The 21,867-nt window shown below is 47.3% G+C and overlaps 1 protein-coding gene across 2 annotated transcripts; it reads right to left on the bottom strand.

Annotated features, from left to right (window-relative positions):
* Nucleotides 1–316: 316 nt before the first annotated feature.
* On the bottom strand, nucleotides 317–21,636 carry PGD (phosphogluconate dehydrogenase). Of its 2 annotated transcripts, XM_072608822.1 has the most exons (14): nucleotides 21,485–21,577; nucleotides 20,485–20,568; nucleotides 20,158–20,233; nucleotides 19,443–19,622; nucleotides 15,701–15,766; nucleotides 14,800–14,918; nucleotides 11,661–11,730; nucleotides 8,244–8,378; nucleotides 6,908–7,097; nucleotides 3,045–3,175; nucleotides 2,204–2,337; nucleotides 1,252–1,351; nucleotides 980–1,102; nucleotides 317–851 (listed from the first exon to the last, which is right to left on the bottom strand). In XM_072608822.1, exons 3-14 carry the CDS (start codon nucleotides 20,200–20,202, stop codon nucleotides 732–734), a joined length of 1,413 nt encoding a protein of 470 aa, XP_072464923.1. In that variant the 5' UTR covers nucleotides 20,203–20,233; nucleotides 20,485–20,568; nucleotides 21,485–21,577; the 3' UTR covers nucleotides 317–731. The 2 variants fall into 2 exon arrangements, with proteins under 2 accessions (XP_072464923.1, XP_072464922.1); XM_072608821.1 differs by lacking the exon at nucleotides 20,485–20,568 and having other exon boundaries at nucleotides 21,485–21,636.
* Nucleotides 21,637–21,867: the final 231 nt, after the last annotated feature.

The raw sequence follows: 21,867 nt of genomic DNA, 5'->3' as shown, positions 1-21,867 counted from the left end.
ACTCTTTTCATGTCCCACCTGTGTGACCCTGGGCAAATTACTTAATCTCCATGGCCCCGTCTACTCCTCTATAAAGGAAGAGGATGCCTGACTGGCCTCAAGGGGCCCTTCCAGCCCCAGATCTGGCATTCTCTGACTCTGAGACAAGAGATGCTCTGGCACAAGGGGTTACCCAGGGTACCACATACAGAAGCTTGAAATTCATCCCAGGGCAGGGCTGGATCCTCAACTTTATGGGTTGGCCTAGATGGTGGCTGAGCTTCTAAGACTTGGTGGTCCTGAGATGACAGTATTTAAGAGGCTGGAGACAAAATTATAAATATAATGGAGTTTTTATTAAAAGGTAAAATATGGGCTGTTCCCCTGCGTAAGACAAACAAGGATTCTACTTTGGTCAAATTCCACTGGAGCCTTTCCCAACCATGACATGTGCGCTGCTGCCCTCCAGGAGCCTGTTCCCTGCCTTGATGGATCCTGCTCCCAGGGCAGGGCTGCTGGTTGGAGCCTCTGTGTCCATGACTGGTTTCTAGGCAGTTCTAAGAAGCAAGGGCAGAGGGCAAGAGAGGGTCTCCACAGAGTCGCTGTACAGACTCTATTGTCCTCCCCAGAGGGGAAGGCTCTTAGAACAATTTATTTTCAGAGCCCTGGGCAGAAACAAATGCAGTGCAAGCTGAGGGTGGCAGGAATGTCCCAGGTCTATGGAATTCCGACAGCAGACAGACAAAGTCCGCTTAGGCATTGTAGGAGGAGGAGGACACGTTGCCACCATGGCCCGTCCAGTTGGTGTGGATGAAGTGTCCTGGTTTGGTTAAGAGTTCATAGGTGTGAGCACCGAAGTAATCCCTCTGAGCCTAGAAAAGAAAAATATGTTGGGCAAATGGGCATGCAGTCACTGCCCCCTTCTCCGCCCCTCACAATTCCAGGCCTTATGCTGTCTGCCTGGCCAGGCTAATGGTTGACGCATGGCCCAAGAACATACCTGGATCAGGTTGGCAGGCAGCATCTCGTGTCTGTACCCATCATAGAAGGAAAGCGCGGTGGTGAAGCAGGGCATGGGGATGCCAGCCTGCACGCCGCTGCTGATCACCCGTCGCCATGAGTCCTGGACATGAAACACGAAGCAAAAGTGTGAATAAAAGAGATCTGGTTTGTGCTAAACTACAGACCAGGGACATCACAGAATCCAAGCTGGTCCTCAGAGCATGCCCTGCTGTGCAGCATTCACAAGCAGCTTCTTGCTGGTAAACACACCTGGCAGTTCTGCATGGCAGTCTTAAAGAAATCGTCCAGGAGAAGGTTCTGGAGTTGGGTGTTCCGGTCAAAGGCATCTTTTATCTTCCCCAGGAAGACGCTGAGGAAACAAGGGATAAATGAGCAGGTAAACCAGGGCCTGAGCCCAGAGGGGTGCAAAGTCCCATTTCCCACCTCTGCAAAATGTGAAAAAATGGCACATTGCCATGTGTGCATGAATCAAGGTCAGGGCCACAGACAAGCTGACAGCTGATGCTTGGCTAGGCCCCATTCTCAGCTGCCACAAGCCACGCACCGGCAGCACAGAGAGACTGTCCATTCAAGCTGCTCAAGTAGGAAAAGAGTAAACATTTTCCAGGGACGGAGTTAGCCATCACTCTCAAACTTCTCTGGAGCTGTCTCTTTCTTTTTAAATCAAGACTGACCAGTGTTTTTCTTTACGTTCCTGTGATCTCCACACACACAAGCACCTCTCCCAACCACCAGCCTGTTCACTGGAACAAAGGAAAGCAGTTAGGCAAAGCCAAATGAGCAGCCAGCCACTGTATCCACTGCTGTAAGCACCATTCACACCTGTAGTCCCTCACCTCTCTACTCAAAGGAGGAAAGTATATTTCTGTATCTCTTCTCTGTGGCCAACACTGGACATCAAAATTCACTTGTAGCCATTTTTAAAAACTTTTACAATTTGGGGAAAAACCCAGTTTCTCAGAAGAGCTCTAGGACTCTGTGGCCGCTGCCAAGGCCTAAGCACAGCAGCAGATGGGCACAATTGGAGGTAATGCCGTGGAGGGGCCGGACTGGGCGCATGAGCTTCAAGGAGAATGCCCTGGGGCTCCCACCTGCAGCCTGTGAGACAAGATGACCGAGATGTCCACACTAACTCCACTACTGATACCTAGCACTAGGGTATGCAGACGGTTAAGAGCTAATCTGGTGTTCATGTCCTCACCTGCGGATGATGCAGCCTCCCCTCCACATGAGGGCAATCCCACCATAATTGAGTGTCCAGCCGAACTCTTTGGCTGCCTGACGCAAGAGCATAAATCCTTGGGCGTAAGAGATAATCTTGGAGGCATAGAGGGCCTGGGAAGGGATACAAAGACTTAGGTGGGGCTTTATCTCAGAGATGGGATTATAGGTCAGACGCAGGTGGGACCCAACAACCCCTGGGGAGATTCTGGGATTTCTATGACTCCTTCTGATTTCATTAACTGAGCAGAAGGGCAGAGAACCTCACCAGCACCAGCTGGACCAGCTCCTAACATCAGAGACCTTAGAGATAGTCTACTCAGATCCCTTCATTTTACAGACTAGGAAACTGAGGCCCAGAAAGAATAATCCACTTACCAAAGGTCCCATAGGTAGCAGACCCCATAATCCAAATCCAGCTTTCCACTGTACCAACATGACCTCTCAAGTTCCTCCCAGATCTAGCACTATAATTCCACAGTAGACAGATATAGCCCTGCCCTCAGGGACCAGGAGACCTGGGTTAGAATTGTGCCTCTGCTCCTTGCCACAACATTTTGGGCACATCACCTCATTCTTGGGCCTCGGTCTCCTTATCTCTAAGGTCCCTCTAGCCTAAGTCCTGCCATCCGGGTTCTCAGTCAGCACAATGGCCTTTCTGAGATGATCAGAGGACAGGAAAACTGTAAGTCACAATTCAAGGGAACACTTGACTGAGCAGCACATCTTGTGCAGTTTGACCCATGTCTTCAGCACATTTCCTGCGCCATCCTCACTGCCTGGACGAGATAAACAAACAGTGACCCCCTCCTCAGACCCACCTTTCGAATGTCCTCCAGGAATGACTTCTTGTCACCCCCAAACTTAGTCTCTGGGGGGCCTACCAACTTCTTGCTGGCTTGGATCCGCTCGTCCTTCAGAGATGACAGACATCGTGCAAAGACAGCCTCTCCTAGAGTAAAGCAAGCGAAAGATACTGAAGAAAACAGAGAAGAGCAACTGTTCCTGGGGCAGGGGTGGGTGCTGGCAGCTGGCAGGGGGAGAACGTAGGCCTCAGCTGAGGTCACTCTATCAGTTATGGGTAACCTCTGACAAGGAAACCCCAACTCTACTTTCGAGTCTAAGTACAGGTCATTATCAATGCAGTTCAATGGAAAATTCCAAGGATAGTTATTTGGAAAAGAAGATAAGAGGCAGGTGTAAGCTCCTTGTCACCTTTGCACCTGTGATTCCCCTGAGAAGTTCCTTTGCCCATGCAGGCCAGCACCTTGTCTGAAACTTAGATCAGGGGAATCTTCACCTGATTTGGGGCATGGACCCTTCTAGCAGGGGAGTGAAGGCTATGGGCCTCTTCTCAGAAGAATGTTTTTAAAAGCATTAGATACACAGAATTACAGAAGAAACTAATTATATTAGAAGAGCTTTCAAGATATCAAAAAAACCTAAGGTCACAGACCCCAGGGTGGGAGCCTATTTTAGAGAATCAACAAAAAGCCCATGGGCCCCATGAGGCTGGTAACACTCCTGGGTGTTTACAGATTAAAACGTAACTGGGAAATATTTAACAAAATACATGGGGATACAATTACATGGACATACTACATTTTAAAGCAGAGTCAATACGTGGCCCACAGGGAACCTTAGGTTGAATGAGTGGTTCCTGTTTCTTTCTGAGTTTGGCATCACTTGACTTCAAGGTCATATAGCCAGTATGTTTCTGCAGAACTTGAACCCAGGTTTACCTGACTCGGAAGTGGGCTCACTGTCTACTTGGCCATGCTGTCTGTCAAACTGCCCATTACTGAGCTTTAGTATCCTGTGCTGGACTCAGAATGATCCTTTGATTCAAAGAGTTTTACGGAACACACACCATTCACTCTAGCTCTTCTATCTTCTGCTGAAATTTGGGAAAAATCAAGTGACTTCTCTGTTTCCTCATCTATAAAATGAAGAAATGCATAAAATCCACTAATCCCACCCCTACTGCTTGTAATACACTGGAGATACAAAGAGAAGACAGAAAAAGAACCTGCCTGATAATCAGCAGAGGAAGAGCACACTGCCAATTCGATGAACCATGAAAGGCTTGGATCTGAGCCTTCTCTCTTTCCTCCCTTTTTTACAATGCCTAAATTTCCCCCTGGATGCTTTTTCCTCCTAGAGCACCACAGTCTGTAACAAATACTTTTTTTAAACAAAAAGAGGAAAAGAAAGAAAACTTTGTTCATAAGAAAAGCTAAACACATATGCAATGTTCTATGGACACTACCCTGCCTCTCCCCTGGTCCTGCAAAGGAGTAGGGGAAGTGTCTTCCATTTCTTTCCTGGGTACAAGAAGCCAGGGGAGATGGAAGAGAGGTGAAAGTGCATTTGTGGCATCTGTATGGGCAAATGTATGGGGGCAGAGATTAAAGGTTGAGTCTAGGGACCAGCAAATGAGCTCTGGTCCACTCATTCATTCATTGAATAAACAGATACAGAGCAATACTCTGTGGAAGACCCTTGAGCACCCTCTATGCTGAGCTCTCCAGATTCTATCACAGCCGGACCTTGCCAAGGGCCCCCGACACTGCCCATGCAAGATGACTTGGCATTTGTAGGGAGAGATGTGTAAGGCACCTGGTGCAATATGACCAGAGGAGCCGACGCCCTTGGTGTTACATAAGGGCCAGGGGGAAGTCTTTACTTCCTCATCTGCACAGGGAGCAAATACAGCAGGGAGCCAGAGGCTGCACCTAAATCCTTCTCACTCTCGCCCAATGACACAGCAGAAACAAGAAAGCCCTCTAGAACTGCCTTGGAGCAGGGCAATGCTATTGTGTCAAATCAGGGATGGGCTTCCCAGGAACTGTCCTCCCTGGGTTTGGCTGAAAAGCAGCCAGCAGTACAGGCTTGGTCTCTGGCCTCACAAGGAAACTACAAACAGGGCTTGGGGGAGAAGGGGGGTATGATTCAATATGAAAATACAAGGGAGGGAAGAGAGGAGAAAATCCAAATTTTAATCTCTTGCTAGGAGGGGGAGAACTTTGTACATGATCAGAGTTGAAAAAAGACTCAAGTCCTTAATTCTTAGAAGACAAACATCAACTCTTGGATTAGTGGCTGAAGAAGGGGCTCATGGCTTCATGTCAGGAAGACCAAGACTCTGATACTGCCTCTGACAATGATCATAGATCCCTTCCCTCCACACATAAAGCTGTCAGCCCTGTTCAGGTTCTCATCCCCTTTCACCTGGACACTCAAGCCTTCAGCCTGGCTCCAAACAGCTGCCAAAAGCACAGGTCTCACTGGGTCCTTTCCTCCTTTACATAAACATCAGTGGTTCCTGACTATCTTCAGGATCAAACAGAGTCCTCAGTTTGGCATTCCAAGCCCTTCTCCTCCTCCGGTCTCTTCCCACCTTTGCACTCTCCTCTCCACACACACCACACCCCAGTCACAGGCAATCACATCTCTCCTGGCTTCTGCATTCAAGTCCTGTCAGGCCAATATCCTGGGTCCCCATCTTTGCCTTAGTTTTACAGGCTTCTTTCAGGACTCTGTAAGGGGTTCTTCCTAGCCCCCAGGTGCTAATGCCTTCCCCTAGGAGACTGTTTCTCATTTATCTGGCATATATTTTGCACATTCATGGTGATTTATAGGCTGTCTTCCCCATAAGATGGAAGCACCTTGAGGGTAGGAAATGTTTTTGTCTTTTTGTGTATCCATGGTGCCTGGCACATAGTAGGTACTTAATAAATGCTTGTGGACTGAGTGTGTGAACACGGTTCTTACTTCACTTCTCTGGCTCTCAGTTCCCTCATCTACTCAACTGGGAAATAACACCTCAAGTGTCTGAAGGGAAGGGATGTACGGGAAGGACTCTGAGACACCTGAACCACTGTATACATAATAATGACAAACACGATTATTAACCTTCACGTAACACAGCCCCACAATTCTTGTTCCAATGCCTTCTCAACTTCCAAGAGCAACAGAAAGGTTTGGATTTGGAGGGTGGGGTCTCTAGTCTCAGGCACATCAATCCCATGCTAGATGGTGTCTCAGAAGCTGCCTCTTCCAATACCTTCATTTTACAAATAAGGAAATTCAGGCCCAGCAGACAGGAGTAAGTGCTCAAGGACCCACAGGTGGGAAGGCCTGAAGCCCAGATCAAAACTCGGAGCCTCCCATGTCAATGGTCTTCCCCCAGATGATGCTGCCATCTAAAACCATTCCAAGGATGAACCAAGACAGGAGATGGCACCCTGACCCCACAGACAGAGATGCAAGGGGCCAAAGTGAGAGAAAGAGGCTGAAATTTTCCTTTTTTGTTTTTTTCAAACTGAGACCAAGTTTTTTCATGATGTCGGCATGTCCTGAGAGCTCATGGCTGGCACTCTTTTCCATACTGAAAAATACCTATTTAAAAACTTTTGTATACACTAAGGATCTAATAAACATTTGCCAAAAGAAAATTAATGGGATGACAACCATGTATCTCTAGATTTAAAGCTGGAAAAGCCTTGTCCAACTTCTATTCTGGCTCATCAAAGTTAGACAAAAGCTCTAAAGAAAAATCCCCTGGCTTTCAGCTTTCTAACCTCCCTAAGTTCCCTTAATAGGCCAACAGGGTCAGAATGGCAGGAGAGGACACGGGGGAAAAAAGGTGGCTCTCAACAGGGAGAAGGGTTTGAGGCATTACCGATGAGGGTCACAGGGACCCCGTACTCCAGGGCGGAGATGGCCGTCCACTTCCCAGTGCCTTTCTGGCCGGCACTGTCCCTGATCTTTGGCAGGAGGTGTTGGCCATCACTATCTTGAAACTTAAGGATATTGGCTGTGATTTCAATCAGGAAGGAGTCCAGCTCTGTCTTATTCCATTCTTCAAATACCTAAGTACAAGATGTGCGAAGGAACGATATGATAGAAATGAGGATGAGATTGACAGGCATTCTGGGGCCAGTCTTCCTGACGACGAGCCAGATGCCCCAGCACAAGAAGCCTGGGACAGTACTCCTGTGCCCCAGAAACAGAGATCAACTTTAAAAATCAAAACACAAATCCAGGAGATGACAACACTGTCAATATACCCACATCTGAAACCTCAAAGGGGAATACAGATTGGTCTCGAGCCTTCTAGGAAGAGCTCCAAAAGGATTTTAGAAGTCAAATAAGTAGAAGAAAAATTGAATAATTCCTTTAAAAATACAATTGACATAATGGAAAAAAATACACTGAAGAAAACAACAACTTAAAAAGTATGATTGGCCAAATGGAAAAGGAGGTACAAAAGCTAACTGAAGAAAACAATTTGTTAATTGGGCAAGTGGAAGCTAATGACTGACTCTATGAGACATCAAGAATCAGTCAAATAAAATCAAAAGAATGAAAAAACAGAAGAAAATGTAAAATATCTCACTGGAAAAACAACTGACCTAGAAAAGAGATCCAGGAGAGATAATTTAAGAATTACTGGTCTACCTGAAAGCCATGATCAAAAAAAAAAAAAACAAAACCAAAAAACCCCCCAAAACAAACAAACAAACAAAAAAGAGCCTGGACAGCATCTTTCAAGAAATCATCTAGGAAAACTACCCTGAGGTCCTAGAACCAGAAGGTAAAATAGTCATCAAAAGAATCCAATGATCACCTCCTGAAAGACAGAGTGGCCACAACGGACAACATAGCCAATATTCTGACTCAGTATTCCCTTGCCTCTCTGACATGACAGAGGCATGTAAAACATTTAGTGTTTTTAAAATGAAAGCATGAAAAAGTGCTTCTTAAGCACTTACTAGATGTAGAACAATGTGCTAAAGGGTGGTGAGACAGAGAAAAGACAGTTCCTGCTTTCAAGGAGTTCATGTTCTAATGGAGGAGAAAATACACGAGAGAGAGAGAGAAAGAGAGAGAGGAAGAGAGAGACAGAGAGAGAGAGAAGAATGAAAAGAGCAGAAATTTCCTTTCTAGAACCATGTTCCTCCTGTATAGCCCCCCTGTCACGTGGTGGTAAGGACAGGGCCAGGCTCCAGACTCACCTTGGCCATCTCATTGTGTTCCATGCTCAGGATGTCTTTCATCAGGTGATAGGCTTCACAAATCAGCTGCATGTCTCCATATTCTATCCCATTGTGCACCATCTTGACAAAGTGACCAGCACCTTCATCTCCCACCTATCAGAAAGAGCAAGTTCCAGAAGGCTGTGAGATTGCTGGAGTACCAGAGCAAGCCTACATTGGTCTGCTTCAAGCTGTGAGCTTCCTGAAGGTAGACTCAAAGGCCCCTTGCCCCTTAAGCCCAGACTTGAAGCAAATATAGATAGCAGGAAAAAAGTCAGGCTCTTGCTAAGTCCACTTCCCTGTCCTTAGCCCACTGTTTCATGCTAACAGAAGCCCAGAGAAAAGGACCTATTGCATAAAAACATTTTTGGCAACTCTTTTTATGGTGGCTAAGACTTGGAAATCAAAGGGATGCTCATCAATTGGGGAATGGTTGAACAAGTTGTAGTATATGCTTGTAATGGAATACTACTGTGATATAAAAAAATGACAAGCAGCATGATTCCAGAAAAACCTGGAAAGATTTACATGAACTGATACAGAGTGAAGTGGGCAGAACCAAGAGACCACTGTACACAGGAACAGCAACACTGTGCAGTGATCAAGTATGAATGACTTTGCTATTCTCAGCAATGATGGTCCAAGATAATGCCAAAGGGCTAAAGATGAAGCATACCATCCGCCTCCAGAGAAAGGACTGTCTGAACTGATTGTCTGAATACTCAAACATCCCACTTTTCACTTTCTTTCTTTCTTTGTCTTTTGAGTCTTGTACAAAATGACTATTATGGAAATGTTTTCCATGACTGCCTAAGTAAAACCTATATCTTTTCGCTTAAGGCAGGGACAGCATTTGGAACTCAAAACTTAAAAAAAGTTAAAAAATTGTTTTAACATGTAATTGAGGGAAAATATAAACACACATATAAACATATATGTAGTTGGCTGGTTGCTGTCCTTCATTCTTGATGAGGACCAAAATGGTCAGACAGCAGAGTCTAGGTGGAAGAGCTCTGGAGGTCAGAGGGTCCAGGTTCAAATCCTAGCTCTGCCACTTACTACTTATGTGACACTGGGCAAGTCCCTTAAGATCAAACTGTGAGTGGAAGGAGACTGGAGAGGTCAGCAAGTTTAATGAGCCCCTCCCCTCTCTCCACCCTTTACAAAACAGGGAATCTGAGGCCCAGAGAGGCTAAGGGACTTGTGTGATACCATACAGCCAACAGAACTAGTTTCCGAACACTTTAGGTGGTGCAGTGAACAGAGTACAAAGATGTAGTCAGCAAAGCCAGAATTCAAATCAAGCCTCAGACACCTACTAGCTCTGTAACTCTAGGCAAGTCACTTAACCTCTGTCTGCTTCAGTTTTCTCATCTGTAAAATAAGGGGAATATTGGTACCTTGCTCCCAAATGAGGTGAAGTGCTTTGCAAACCTTAAAGCATTTTAGCCACAGCTATTATTGTTACTCTAGGGCTGGTGATCTTTGTATCAGTCCCCCAACCATTTTATCTCTCCAGGCCTCAGTTTCTCTATCTGTAAAATGAGGGGGTTGGACTGCATCATCTCTGAGGTCCTGCTCTCTTGCACTGTCCCACGCCTAATCCAGGAGAAAATATTCCCACTACTCTCCCCTTGAAGTGACGCATTGCCCAGTACAAAGGTTTCCATGACAATCCAGCACAGGGTGGAGACATAAATGTCTCAAGACTTATCAGGAAGTCCTTGGCCTCCCAGCCTCTCCCCAAGGTTTCACTTAGCACAAGGATTGCTAATGAGTAAAAGAGAAAGGGCAGAGGAATGAGACAATGAGGTCACTAGGAGTAGCCGAGCCCAGCCCAGGGAGGCTGCCCTCCAAGGCTCTCCAGAATAGATTCAGATTCTTGCACCATTTCTAACAATGACAGCTCTCTGGGACCAAGCCAGCCTTCTTTCCGAGAACATGGAGTGGGACCTCAGAGGGAAGTTTAACAGCAACACAGGGAAGCATTAACGTGCAGTGAAAAGAAAACTTGGAAACTGAGGATCTGGGCTCAAATCTGAGATCTGCCATTTATAACCCCTAAGTTTTTGGAAAAGTCATCTGAATCCTTCAGTCCTCAGTCTCCTCATCTGTCTAAGAGCTCTATAGCCTTAAGTGAATATGGAGTGGGAAAAGAAAGCTGGAACCAGAATCTAGGTACCTAGTTTCAAAGGTGAACTATGCTGCTTACAATTGGGGTGACCATGAAAAAGTCAATGAATCCCTCCTGTAGGCCTCATCCTCATCCTCACCTGCAGACTGTCTCTGAGATCCCCTCCAGCTGCAGATAGATGGTCAGATGAAGGCCTGGAGCCACCTGTCTCATCTGACCACAAAACAAAGAAAGTCCAGAGTACAGGAGGGCCAAGCTTCTCCATCTCCATCCAAAGTCCCGTGGACATTCTAGATCTTAGTGGCCTGTTGAACCCACTTCTTTCTCCTGAGATTACCCACAGGTACGCTCCCATCCCAGTAGTTACAAACTACAGCAATAACTTATGGGGAAATGCCGTCAGCAGCTCTGCTATCCTCTCTGCTTGCCCCTCTGTAACAGTAATCTGAATTGGAAAATCTTTTCTATTCATTGTGTGTTCGTTCTTCGCTGCTGAAGACCAAGCCATCAGAGAAATGATGACATGACTTGCACTTGACTTTTCTTGTTTTTGAGTGAGGGAGGGCTGTGCAGGTCACCAGCCTCACTTGTCCTCCAGAGGCATCTGAATCCAGTGACCAGATATTCATCAGGATGACTGGAGATGACCCAGGATGAGGCAACTGGGGTTAAGTGACTTGCCCAAGGTCACACAACTAGCGAGTGTCAAGTGTCTGAGGTGAGAGTTGAACTCAGGTCCTCCTGACTCTTACACTGGTGCACTATCCACTGCACCACCTAGCTGCCCCCTATTCATTAATAAGCCCATTAAGTCACATGGAGTCTGTGGTGGGAGGAATTTGCTGAATGGGTGGAGCAGGAAGAGGCAGAGCTGGAGCAGAGCTGGGAGGAAGTTAGTCTTGAGAGCAGTCAGAGCTAGGAAGGCTGCAGGCCCCTGGGTAGCATGAGTGATTTTGTGATTGTGATTTGGTTAAAGAGCCTGCTTGTGATGAGTGTAATGGAGCTGGTTTGTGGAAAGCCCAGCAGGGGGGAGGCTTGGGGATGGCGCTGTCCTCTGCATTGTTAATGCGTACAGATTTTGTTGCAGTGATAGATTTGCGTCTGAATGTTTTGGCTCTGCCTTCCACATGGAAAGTCTGTGGTATTTCGGGATTCTGAATTGTGCCCTGATATTCATGGCTGCCGTGGGCACTGTGAATATTGCATTGGCGCTACACCCTCTCTCCCCAGCTCCAGCTCTAAAGGCACAACCCAGTACTTGCCCAATCACAGCAGGGTTCCCCAGTGCCCACTTTGGCAGCGATGCTTTGGAAGATTGTCTTGATGTGAGGCCTGTAGAAAAGAACACAGTCAGCAGAGCAGTCAGGAAGAGAAGGGGCTAAGGTTTCTACCCAACATTCCATGGTCCCAAGAATAAACTCTTTTCCTCCTAAAGGGGAGAGATGATCTCCCATTTAAATAACAATTTCCAGGATAATCCCAGAAACTAGAAATTCCTCTCCAGTTGCTTGCTGAATATGCTCCTTTCAGCTCTCAGGTGACCACAGAGACAGAGGGCACAAAGAGGGTGGGGCAGAGTAGGGGAGAGAATCACTTTAAAAGCTAGAGAATCTGGGGTAGAAACAACCCTTTTAAAGAATCAGCACTTCCCAATGGAAGAAACCCCTCCCAACCACTCCCTCTTCACCCCAAAATTTGTATTTACTTTTTTCCCCCAGATCTACATATGTCTGGCTGTATCATTTCTCCCCTCCCCCACAGAACATAAGTTCCCTGGGGGTGACACTGCTTCATTTTAGTCTTTGTAGCCCCAGGGCCCGACAGAGGGCAAGGCCTGTGACACTGGGGCTCCTGAATATGAGGAACTGTGGGTACCCTAACACAGGAAGACTATGAAGAATTCAGAAAAGAATGGAAAGATGCATGAACTGATACAAAGTGAAATAAGCAGGATCAGGCAAACAATCCCCTGGATGACTGCAACAATGTAAAGGGAAAGAACAAAAACACTGCGGAAGGATAAGGACCAGGCTCAGTCCTGCAGGGGCAGGGGAGGGGTCCTTGGGAAAGAGAATGTCCTGGGCTGGAGACTGGTAAATTATGAAACAAAGGAGATGCAAAAACAATGTAACAAAACATTTTAAAAATATGTTGAACTGATTATCAAAAGAACAAGCTATGACTCAGATTTGCAAAAGAATTTAAAAGTCCTTTGTCAACCAGTCACCTCTCTCCTTTCATCTGGCTTTTGGGAATGTAAGAAGTCATTCTAAATCCCTTTGGTTGGTAATTCAGAGTTCAAAGCCCCACTCCAAGGAGGCCCGACTCAAATCCTTCAAAGCCGAGATGGCATTTTAATCTGCATAAGAACTCCGCAGCGAAAATCTGGGTAAAGGGCAAGGGCTGTCCCAACGACGTAAAGATTCAAGGTAGAGGGTGTGAGTGTGAGTGGGTGAGAGTGTGTCTGTGTGAGTGTGAGTGTGTGCATGTGCGTGTGTACATTTTTATTGATAAGTTCTGTTTTTACATCTCCTATTGTGTTCCTGCATCCTTCTCCCTCCCAGAAAACTATTCCTTACAATTTTTTTTTTTTGAGGGGAGGATAGATACACTTATTCAGGGGAGAAAAATGGAGACAGCTCTACCCCATCCTTCTCTCCCAGGTGGGCAAAATAGTCACCATTCTGAAACAACTATATTTTCAGTTTATTAAGCTGTCAGCTGTTCACAGTGGGCTACTTGGGGACGTCATCTGACCACTCCTGAGGAAGACCCAGTGATTATAAATTCAAGTCAACATATATTTATCATCCTCCCACTGTGTGCCAGGTACTAAAGATGCAAAGACAAAAACAAAAATGGTCCCTGCCCTCCAGGGGCCAGACGGGCCTGATCTGAGGCAAATCACCAAGTCTGGCAGGAGATGAGGAGGAAGCATGTGAGGTGAAAGGTTAACGCTGCTCTGTCTCTGAACATCAGTGCCTTTTCCTAAATCTTTCCCATAAGTCTGCTGCAATATCCCAGAAGCACTGTGAGAAAGTGAATGTGAGGAGCCAGGAGCAAGGCTACTGGCTGGATGTGTCTCCCTCCCCACTCCCCCAGGCCCAACAGTTTTGAAAAGCAGCCCCCACCTCTTCTAGATTTCAGCATCCTGAAGGACTTCACTATTTACATAAAAGTCAAACGGGCCAATGGGAGAATAAACTTCCCCAAAGTCACCCCTGACACTGGGACAATTAGAGGAGCCTGCTGAGCCCTGATAACATGTACATTCCATCCTCTACCATTGGGGAATCAAACTCTTTGAGAGAACAAGGTTACCTGTCTATAGCTCCCTCACAAGGATCCTTCCTTTGCTACTTCCTCCTCCTCTGCTCCGTCTCTGTCTTCCTGCATCTGGCTGTCTCTTTTTTCTGGAGCCCCAGTGATGATGTTTTCCCTCAGGCCAATTTTTATACATGATTAAATTATCTGACATTTTCAATTTTGATTCCCCCCGCTTCCCCTTCTCCTTCCACAGCTCTATGACACTCAAATTTTCTTTCGTAGACTTATCCCCAACCCTCCATCCCCACTAGTCTTTTTCAAAGGTTTCCTCCCCTTTCTCTTGTTTTGTCCAGAACTATTCATTCATTCAGCAAATTTATAGTAAGAATCTGCGATGTGTACAGGGGAGGGCATGGGGTGTGTCAAAAACAGAAATGCACATCAGCCTCTCTCCCTTTAGATACCTCACAGTCCAGGAAGAGACAGAGAAGGCAGGACAGCGGCATGCTGCAGTGGGAGGCAGTCAGCAGCTGCATCCACCCCAGCACTCACAGAAGCAGGGATTCCAAGGCTACTCTTTGGAAATGAGCATCTCTAGCCCCAGGTTTGCAGATACACAGTGCCTGGGCAGAGGAAAGGCTCAGATAGGCCTTCCTGGCAGGGGAGCAGCGAGCCTGTGTGGGTTATTCCCAAGTAGTGAGATTCCTCTGTCCTCCAAGGATCCCTACTTCTTTTAAGGTCAATCTGCCACATCTCTTTCTTTTGACAATAAAATGTGACGCAACAATCCCTCCCAATTTCTCCTACTGCACCTACATCAGATCCAGGGCTTGTATGGCCAAAAAGGTAGGGGCCATTCCCCAGGCCGTTGTGGGCTGGCCAGAGCAGACCGTGTCTTCTGAGTCTACTTTCAGTTTTAGCCTCATTTAGGGAGGGAATATGAATCTGACAGACACATGAGGTCAAAGAATCTCATGTGAGAACCAGCTGAGGAGGAGTCTCTCCATATCCTTAGCCCTCCCTGCTCAGTGCACATCTCCACCACTGCTCCTTGTTCCCTCATTCACACCAGAAGTTCAGACTTGGTGGGGACTGGTTAAGCACCTACTATGTGCTCGAGATCACTAGACTCACCAGGCTTCTTTGTTGCCTCCAGGCATGAGAGATGGCCCATAGCGGGCCCCTTCCTCTCCACCACTCACACCACTTCCCACAAACAAGATGCCTTTGGCTTTGAGGTCTTGGCATCGCCTCTGAAGGGGAGACAAAAGGAGTTCCATTACATATCAAATAGAATCCTGTTTCTTGACAAAGACAGGGATGAGGGGCAGGAAGAAAAGGGGAGAAGAATCCTTCCCCCTTGTTCTATCATAAAGGGATCTAAGAGCCATGAAGTGATCTAGAAATGCACAAAGAGAAGAAAAGACAGGCTTTGGAATAGGCCTGTAGGGCAGAAGGTTCAGTGAAACAGGTTACCTCATACTTAATGTCACCTATTAATGTTACTATGGGCGGAGGGGGGTTGCTCTACAGGACTACCCAGCAAAATAAATCCATTTCTCCAAACAGATGAAGCTAGTGGAAAGGCCTCAGAAGAGAACAAAGCAAGCTCCCTCCTCCTGAGGCGGCCAGTGAGGCTGCTACATTGCTGGATGTATCGGGCTTTTTGCTCAACTACCTTTCTGTTACAAGAGCAGGCCTACATGGAGAGGGGCAAATGCGGGATGACTGGGGTGCACAAATAAAATGCACCAATAAACTGTTATAAAAACAGTAAAGTGTTACTGCAAAGACATTAGTATACAGAAGTAAAACTGGGAACCTCCAAAACCAGTTCTGAAATCCAATCATCCTGAGAGGCGGTCAGTGCTGCACTCAGGGGCTCCTGTGGACAAGGCCCAGGTCATCTTGGGTCAGAGCAGAGGACCTTCCCAGACAACAAATCGAATGTGAGCGCAGTCAGTGACAGCATTTGCACATGCTCAGTCCTGCTCTCAAATCTTGGGCCTTGGACAAAGGACAAAAAAGGACTTACTGTGGTATCTCTGTATTCTGAATTCCCCCCGTCGATGATAATGTCGCCAGCTTCCAACAAGGGCACCTGCAACAAGACACAAGTGTTAAAAGAACACTTGCCTCTCCAGGAAAACCCAGTGCCACCCCAGGAATGCCTGGTTCCCCCACAACCACGCTTGCAACCTCTACGGCCTGACATGTTCAAGGCAGCTTATTACCAAGTCCAAACAAAAAAATCCCATCAGAACCACGTGCCTTTTAGGGATAAAACGAAACGAAACAACAGTCTGGTTTTCAAAACTTACAAAACAAGTCCACTGAGTCCCTAAGATCTACCTACAGACCCCAGGTTAAGAAGAATTCCTGGTCCAGAATCTCTGAACTCCCAGGCCAGCACTCTTTACAAACAACTATTCTGCCTCATTAATTACCTAAAACAGAGGCATCCAATGTGTGTGAGCTGCATGAAGCCCACAACACTCCTGAGGGTAACCTGAACCAGATTTAAATACAACTGGGAAATTTAACAAAAGAAATAAAAATATAACAAAACAGGTAACATTACATTTTGAAAGGAAGTCACTTTGAGGTCTGCAGGGATCCTTACGTACAGATTTGTGGCTTCTGTTTCTATTGTGAGTTTAACATTTGGATCAACACCATTAGGAGGCAGGGAAAGGCTCAGAGTAAGATGCCTACTATGTGCAAAACACTATGCTAGGCACTTAGGGAGATACCAACTGGACCTTGCAGCCTAGCAGGCAAAGAAGCTTGCACAGAAAACTACACAGCACAGTATCACCAAATAAGTATGTTAGAGAGGGACAAAACAAAGGTCCCAGGGCAGAATTCTGGTCATTTGTTACCAGAGAGGGTTGGGAAGGCCTGGAGAAAGCTGTGGGATCTGAATGGAAGCTCCCTCTGCCCCTAAGCGCAGGAAGGAATGGACAGTCCTTTTTTCTTTTCAAATAGGTCCATAATGCTCCCTAGTTCTTTCCCATTCATGGCATGATTGGGCAGAAGGAAGGCAACTAGGGCCTGCCTTTTTTACTGACATTTTCTGGGGACATCCCAGAACAGTGGATGCGGAAGACCTCAGAATCCACCTGGTCAGGTCCAAACTTCCCATCTTCAGAACAGGTGGTCATTAGAAGTGGATGGAGGAAGAAGATGCCTGAGGCACCAAAGTGAATCCTATACCTCCAAGCGCCACTCAGCTCTCTGATGGGGGCACTCACAGGTAGTGAGGGTATTCCCTGAGCCCCCCTACTAATCTACACCATCCCCTGTGGACCCTGAGGGTCAGGAAGGAGAGAAACTGAGGTTAATCATTGGGAAGTTACAGTGTCCACATGGTCTAGGCTGGTAGAAGGCAATTGTAGAAATAATAAACTTCACCAACTCCCAGAATTTTTGAAGCGGCTCAGGGTGGAAGGCTCCACTTCCCCCCAGGCACCTGCCCCCTTCTCCAAAATTATTTAACTCTCTCCTCCATTTCCAACAACGTCAACCAAACTGCTATGGTCCCTCATTGAGATCTCTGCCAGCTTGGAAGACAAAGGTTCCCTGCAAAGGAGCCAAATAATACAAAATGCCCTTTTTCCTGTGCTCTTCCCAAGGAAGCAGACTGCCTGGTGTAACTGAAAGCCTACATGTGGAACAAATGGTTCACCCCAAAATGGTCTGCTAGTCTCAATCGCCCAGCCCAACAGCACTCAGTCTTGTACCTGTGAGGCCCCTCCCTGTCTGGGGCAGCAACTCCACATACTAGAGAAACTCAAGCTAAGAAAGCCCTGTCCTGGCACAGGACACATTCCTGTGCAGAAGAACCAGATGCTCAAGCCAAGACCAGCACCTTCAAAGACCTTCACCCTGAAAGGCTCAACTCCAGGAAGGTACCTCCCAGAGTGTCAGCTGCCTGAGGGCAAATTTATGTTTCGTCCTCTTCTGGCCCTTTGCCCTCCCAAGCCTGCCCAAGGCACCCGGCACAGCATCGGCATCTAGGTCAGGCCTAGAGGTCCAAGGGGCTGGTGTTTGGGCTGCAGATCCTGGGACCTATGCAGGCCCTAAACCAACGGCATCCGACCCCTCTGACAACTGGAGGTAGAGGAAGAAAATCAAGCCTTCTATGTGTCCAAAACCAAAACCAGGACCTTTCTCTCTAAACCTGTACCTGCCTTCCCTGGACTTCACTATTTGTCTGGATCAGAGGTTCTCAACCCAGGATCTTGTTTTCTTTTTCTGATTTTCGTTATGAAAACTGTATAATCAGTCTCCTTTGTAATGTTCTGTACTTTCTTTTATAGATTTTAAAACATTCTTCTAAGAAGCAGTCCACAGTTTCCATTAAACTTCTGCTAGTGACCAGGACCAAAAAAAGGCCAAGGTCTGGAACACCCTCATTAACCTCATCAGTTAAGTTTGCTGCCCCCACCCCCACCCCACCCCTAGCCCTCCTGGCTATGAGAGGTGAGGAGAGGGCCTCTCTCTGACCCCAGTATCCCATCCTTAAGCACCCAGCTCAAGTATGACATCTGTAAAATCTTTGGTCAATCTTAAAGGGCTATAATCAATTCCTGTTACTTTCCTTTCTCAAAAACTCTCACTCATTTAGAATTTCCCAGGTTGTTCTCCCTCTAAAATGTCATGCTTGCTTAAGTATCACCATTCCATGACTGGTGGGGCTGGAAGGGAAGCCTCGGCCACCTCCTTTTATACCCACAGGAGTGGAAGCCCCAGTAGCAAGGAAAGGACCCACGCTCAAATCCAAGCTCTTCCAATGGCTACCTGTGTGCTTCTGGGCAAGTCGCAGCTTCACCAGTCTGTGCCTCAGCTTCTCCATCTGCAATGTGGACATGACTCAAGATAGTCCCTCCCATCCCTGCCAGCTCTGGGTCTATAATTCTAAGGGAAGTAACCTGATCAAAATTATATGGATTTCAAGCACAATTTCAACCACAAATCCTCTGACTCCAAATCCAGGGTGCTATCTTTCAAGAATAAAAAAGCTCTGTGAGAACAGGTCTGCTTTCATTTTTGTCCTCCAGTACCTAGAATTTAGCACAGTACCTGGCACACAAGAGGCACTTAGAAATGCTTTCTAAAGAGCTTTCATTATGATTCCCCAAGTGCTTTACATATGTTAATTCAGGAAGTAGGTGCAATTATTAACTCATTTTACAGAGGAGGAAACTGAGGCTGAGAGACACTGAATGACTTGCCCAGGGGCACATGGGTGGTAAGTGTCTGATGGTAAAACTCATGGGTCAGTATTGCTTCCTCTAGAGGGCTCTTGTTATTAATAATAAAATTAGGTAATTATTTGAGAATTACTGACTTAAGGGAACACTGAGAGCCAGTTCTTAAAGTTTTGGTACTAAATCTAAAGTGAGCCAGGCGGTAGAATCATTCCATAAAGAGATAATAATCACATCTGTTAAATCCTTTGAGTCTGTCACAGATAAAGCTCACACAAAAGAACCCTCTGGTTACTTACTATTATTACAGTTAATGAGGTGTTTCTCAGTCATCTAAATTGTACACCTAGGGAATTCCTACCAGTAGGGTAGGTGTGGCTTAATTAGTATTAATCAACTTTAGGACAGCTTAGGTCAAGACAGCCCAGTCCACTTCTGGTCTGTCTAAGAATATAAGCAGATTAATTCGGGGAAGAGGCTGGGGGGTCTGGGCAGAAGAGACAGAAAACCAGGGAGAGGAGCTGGCATCAGCTCAGTACAAGCCGGGATGAGAGCAAACCTCACCAGCTTCACAATGAAATCATCGACAGCCTGGCCAGCCTTGACAAGCAGGATGATCCGACGGGGCTTCTTCAGCTTGGAAACCATTTCCTCCAGGGAGTGAGCTCCAATCACCTTAGTCCCCTTCGCCTCATTGGCCAAGAAGTCATCAACTTTGGAGACCGTTCTATTAAAAGCACACACCTGCAAGGGAGGAAATTTGACTTGGGATCTGCCATGAATTAGGACTTAGAATCTAAGCTGGGTACAAACCAGTTATAAATAAAATATCTCAGATTCACATAGAGTCACAGTTCCAAGGCCACTTAGTCCAGGATTCAGTTAACTCTAGCACCCTGGCTTAGATAAGCCTGTTTCCTATTTGGCTACTGGGGAATCATTTCTGTCCAGGCCCAGTAGGCCCCTTCAGTCCTCTCTAGAGTTAGAATACTGCCCTGCCTAATCTCCAATATTCTCCTAGGCCTCAGATTTTAGTGTGTAAGCTTTGAAAGCCTTATTCAACAAAATTACAATTCTTCATGATTTTCAAAGAGCTGGTCCTCCTACAAAGGGGCATTGGTAGTTTTCTTTCTTTTATGAAAGTGTTTCAAGGAACAACTTGGGATATAGTGGAGAACAAGATCTGCGACATCCAAGTGTCCAATCATCCTCTGCAACTCCTGCTCATGGACACACCCAGCAGCCCCCAGAATAAAAAGGCATTATTTCCTCTACTCACCACAAAGCCATGGTCATTCATGTTTAAAATTAGGTTCTGGCCCATGACAGCCAGTCCAATCAGGGCAATATCAGCTCTGGAAAAGGGGAGAAAAGACCAGAGAAGGGTGTGAAAAGACTCTCAGTCACTAGAGATAACCCACTCCTAACCAAGGAACCCTCACTTTCTGGACCCTGCTAGTAAGAGTACCCCAATGGACTTGACATGCAATCAACCTGGGTATTCATTCTAATAGTACAGGAGGAAATTCAGCCAACTCTGCCCACCCTGTGGGACTCTTGTCACTGTCCACCCCTAAGTTTTCCTAGTTCACTGTCAATTTCCTACCTTTACCACTCGTAACGGGGCATAATTAAGTCATTCGAGGGGAAAGTCTTCCCTGTATCCACTGCCACCCTGTAGCCAATTAACCTAAAAACAAAGTTTGCCCCAACTTAATATGTACTTAACTTATCTGTTGTAGAAAATCTTAGCAGGTATTCTGGTTTTCTTCTTTGTTTTTTAAAAATTTTATTTGTCCTTCTTTTGGCTCCCCCAAGAACCAGGGACCAGGGCAAGGAGCAGATCTTTATCTAGCCCAGGGCTCTTAAATCTGAAGGCTCAGGCAGTGTTTGATTAGGAGCAGGGAGGGTGCTGCCATCCCTCAGAGTGCAAGCCTTGGCTCCAAAACTTACTAGCTGAGTGACCAGCGCAAGTTTCTTAACCAGAGCCTCAGTTTCCTTTGCTGGAAAATGGTGCCAACAAGTTCTGGCGAGGCAGCGCTTTTAAGGCTTATCAATTTAGTGTTTTCCTTGAAACGGCCGGGTCAGGCGGCTACTACGGGTATTCTTAGCACCCCCATTTTAGAGATGAGGAAACCGAGGCCCAAGGCGCCCCAAGGTCACCCAACCTTCAAACCCTGGTCTCCAGACTTCGGCTCTAACACACTAGGCTGTAACTGTCTACCCTAGAACTTAAGGGGCTGCCCCTGGGGTGGGGGCCTCAGTGTTCTCATCTTTGGGACAGCCAGGCTGGGGCTCAAATCTGGGGCTCTGACGTTCCCTCCCCCCGCCCAGGCGCCCCCAGTTCCTGGGAGTGGGGTCCTCCTGCCAGGGGACGGGGAGAAAAGGAGGAAGAGGAGAGGGAAACATGGAGGGGGGGAGGGAGAAGGCGGGTCCCCATCCCCCTGACCTCGGGGCCCCGGCCCCCAGCAGGAGGGCGGGCACGTGGGGACCCCCGCCCCGAGGAGGAAGAGCAGGGGGGTGCTCAGAGCTGGGGAGGGGTCGGGGGCTGGGTGTGGCCCTGGGGCTGCGGGGGTCCCCGGGGCTGGCTCGGCTCGGGTACTCACTGGGGCATGGCGGCGGACAGCGCGGGCCGGAGAGGGCAGGTCCGGAGCGGCGAATGGACAAAGGCTCCCGCTCGAGGTTCGGCTTCGGAATCAGCCGGCCTAGGCTAGCTTCGCTCACTTGGGCGTCTGCACCCTCCGCCCTCTCTCATTCTGACCAATCAGAGAGCAGGGCCCGGGGAGGTGCTGCCGCACCATTGGTTCTCCCTGGCGCCTGCGAGACCGCCTGAGAGGGCGAGGCCCCGCCCCCGAGCCTGAGGCGAATCAGTGGAAAGCCGAGGACATGGATCGTTTAAAGGGACCCCCTTTGGTTCCTCCCAGGGATCGTAGGCGGTCCGGCCTGTGTGTGGGTTGGGCTGGAAGCCAGTTTTCCAGTCCAGGGATGA

Source organism: Notamacropus eugenii, chromosome 5 (genome assembly GCF_028372415.1).
Source record: "Notamacropus eugenii isolate mMacEug1 chromosome 5, mMacEug1.pri_v2, whole genome shotgun sequence".
NCBI classification, from domain to species: Eukaryota; Metazoa; Chordata; class Mammalia; order Diprotodontia; family Macropodidae; genus Notamacropus; species Notamacropus eugenii.
The sequence above is the reverse complement of the archived record's forward strand: the minus strand, read 5'-3'. Positions and strand labels throughout refer to the sequence as shown.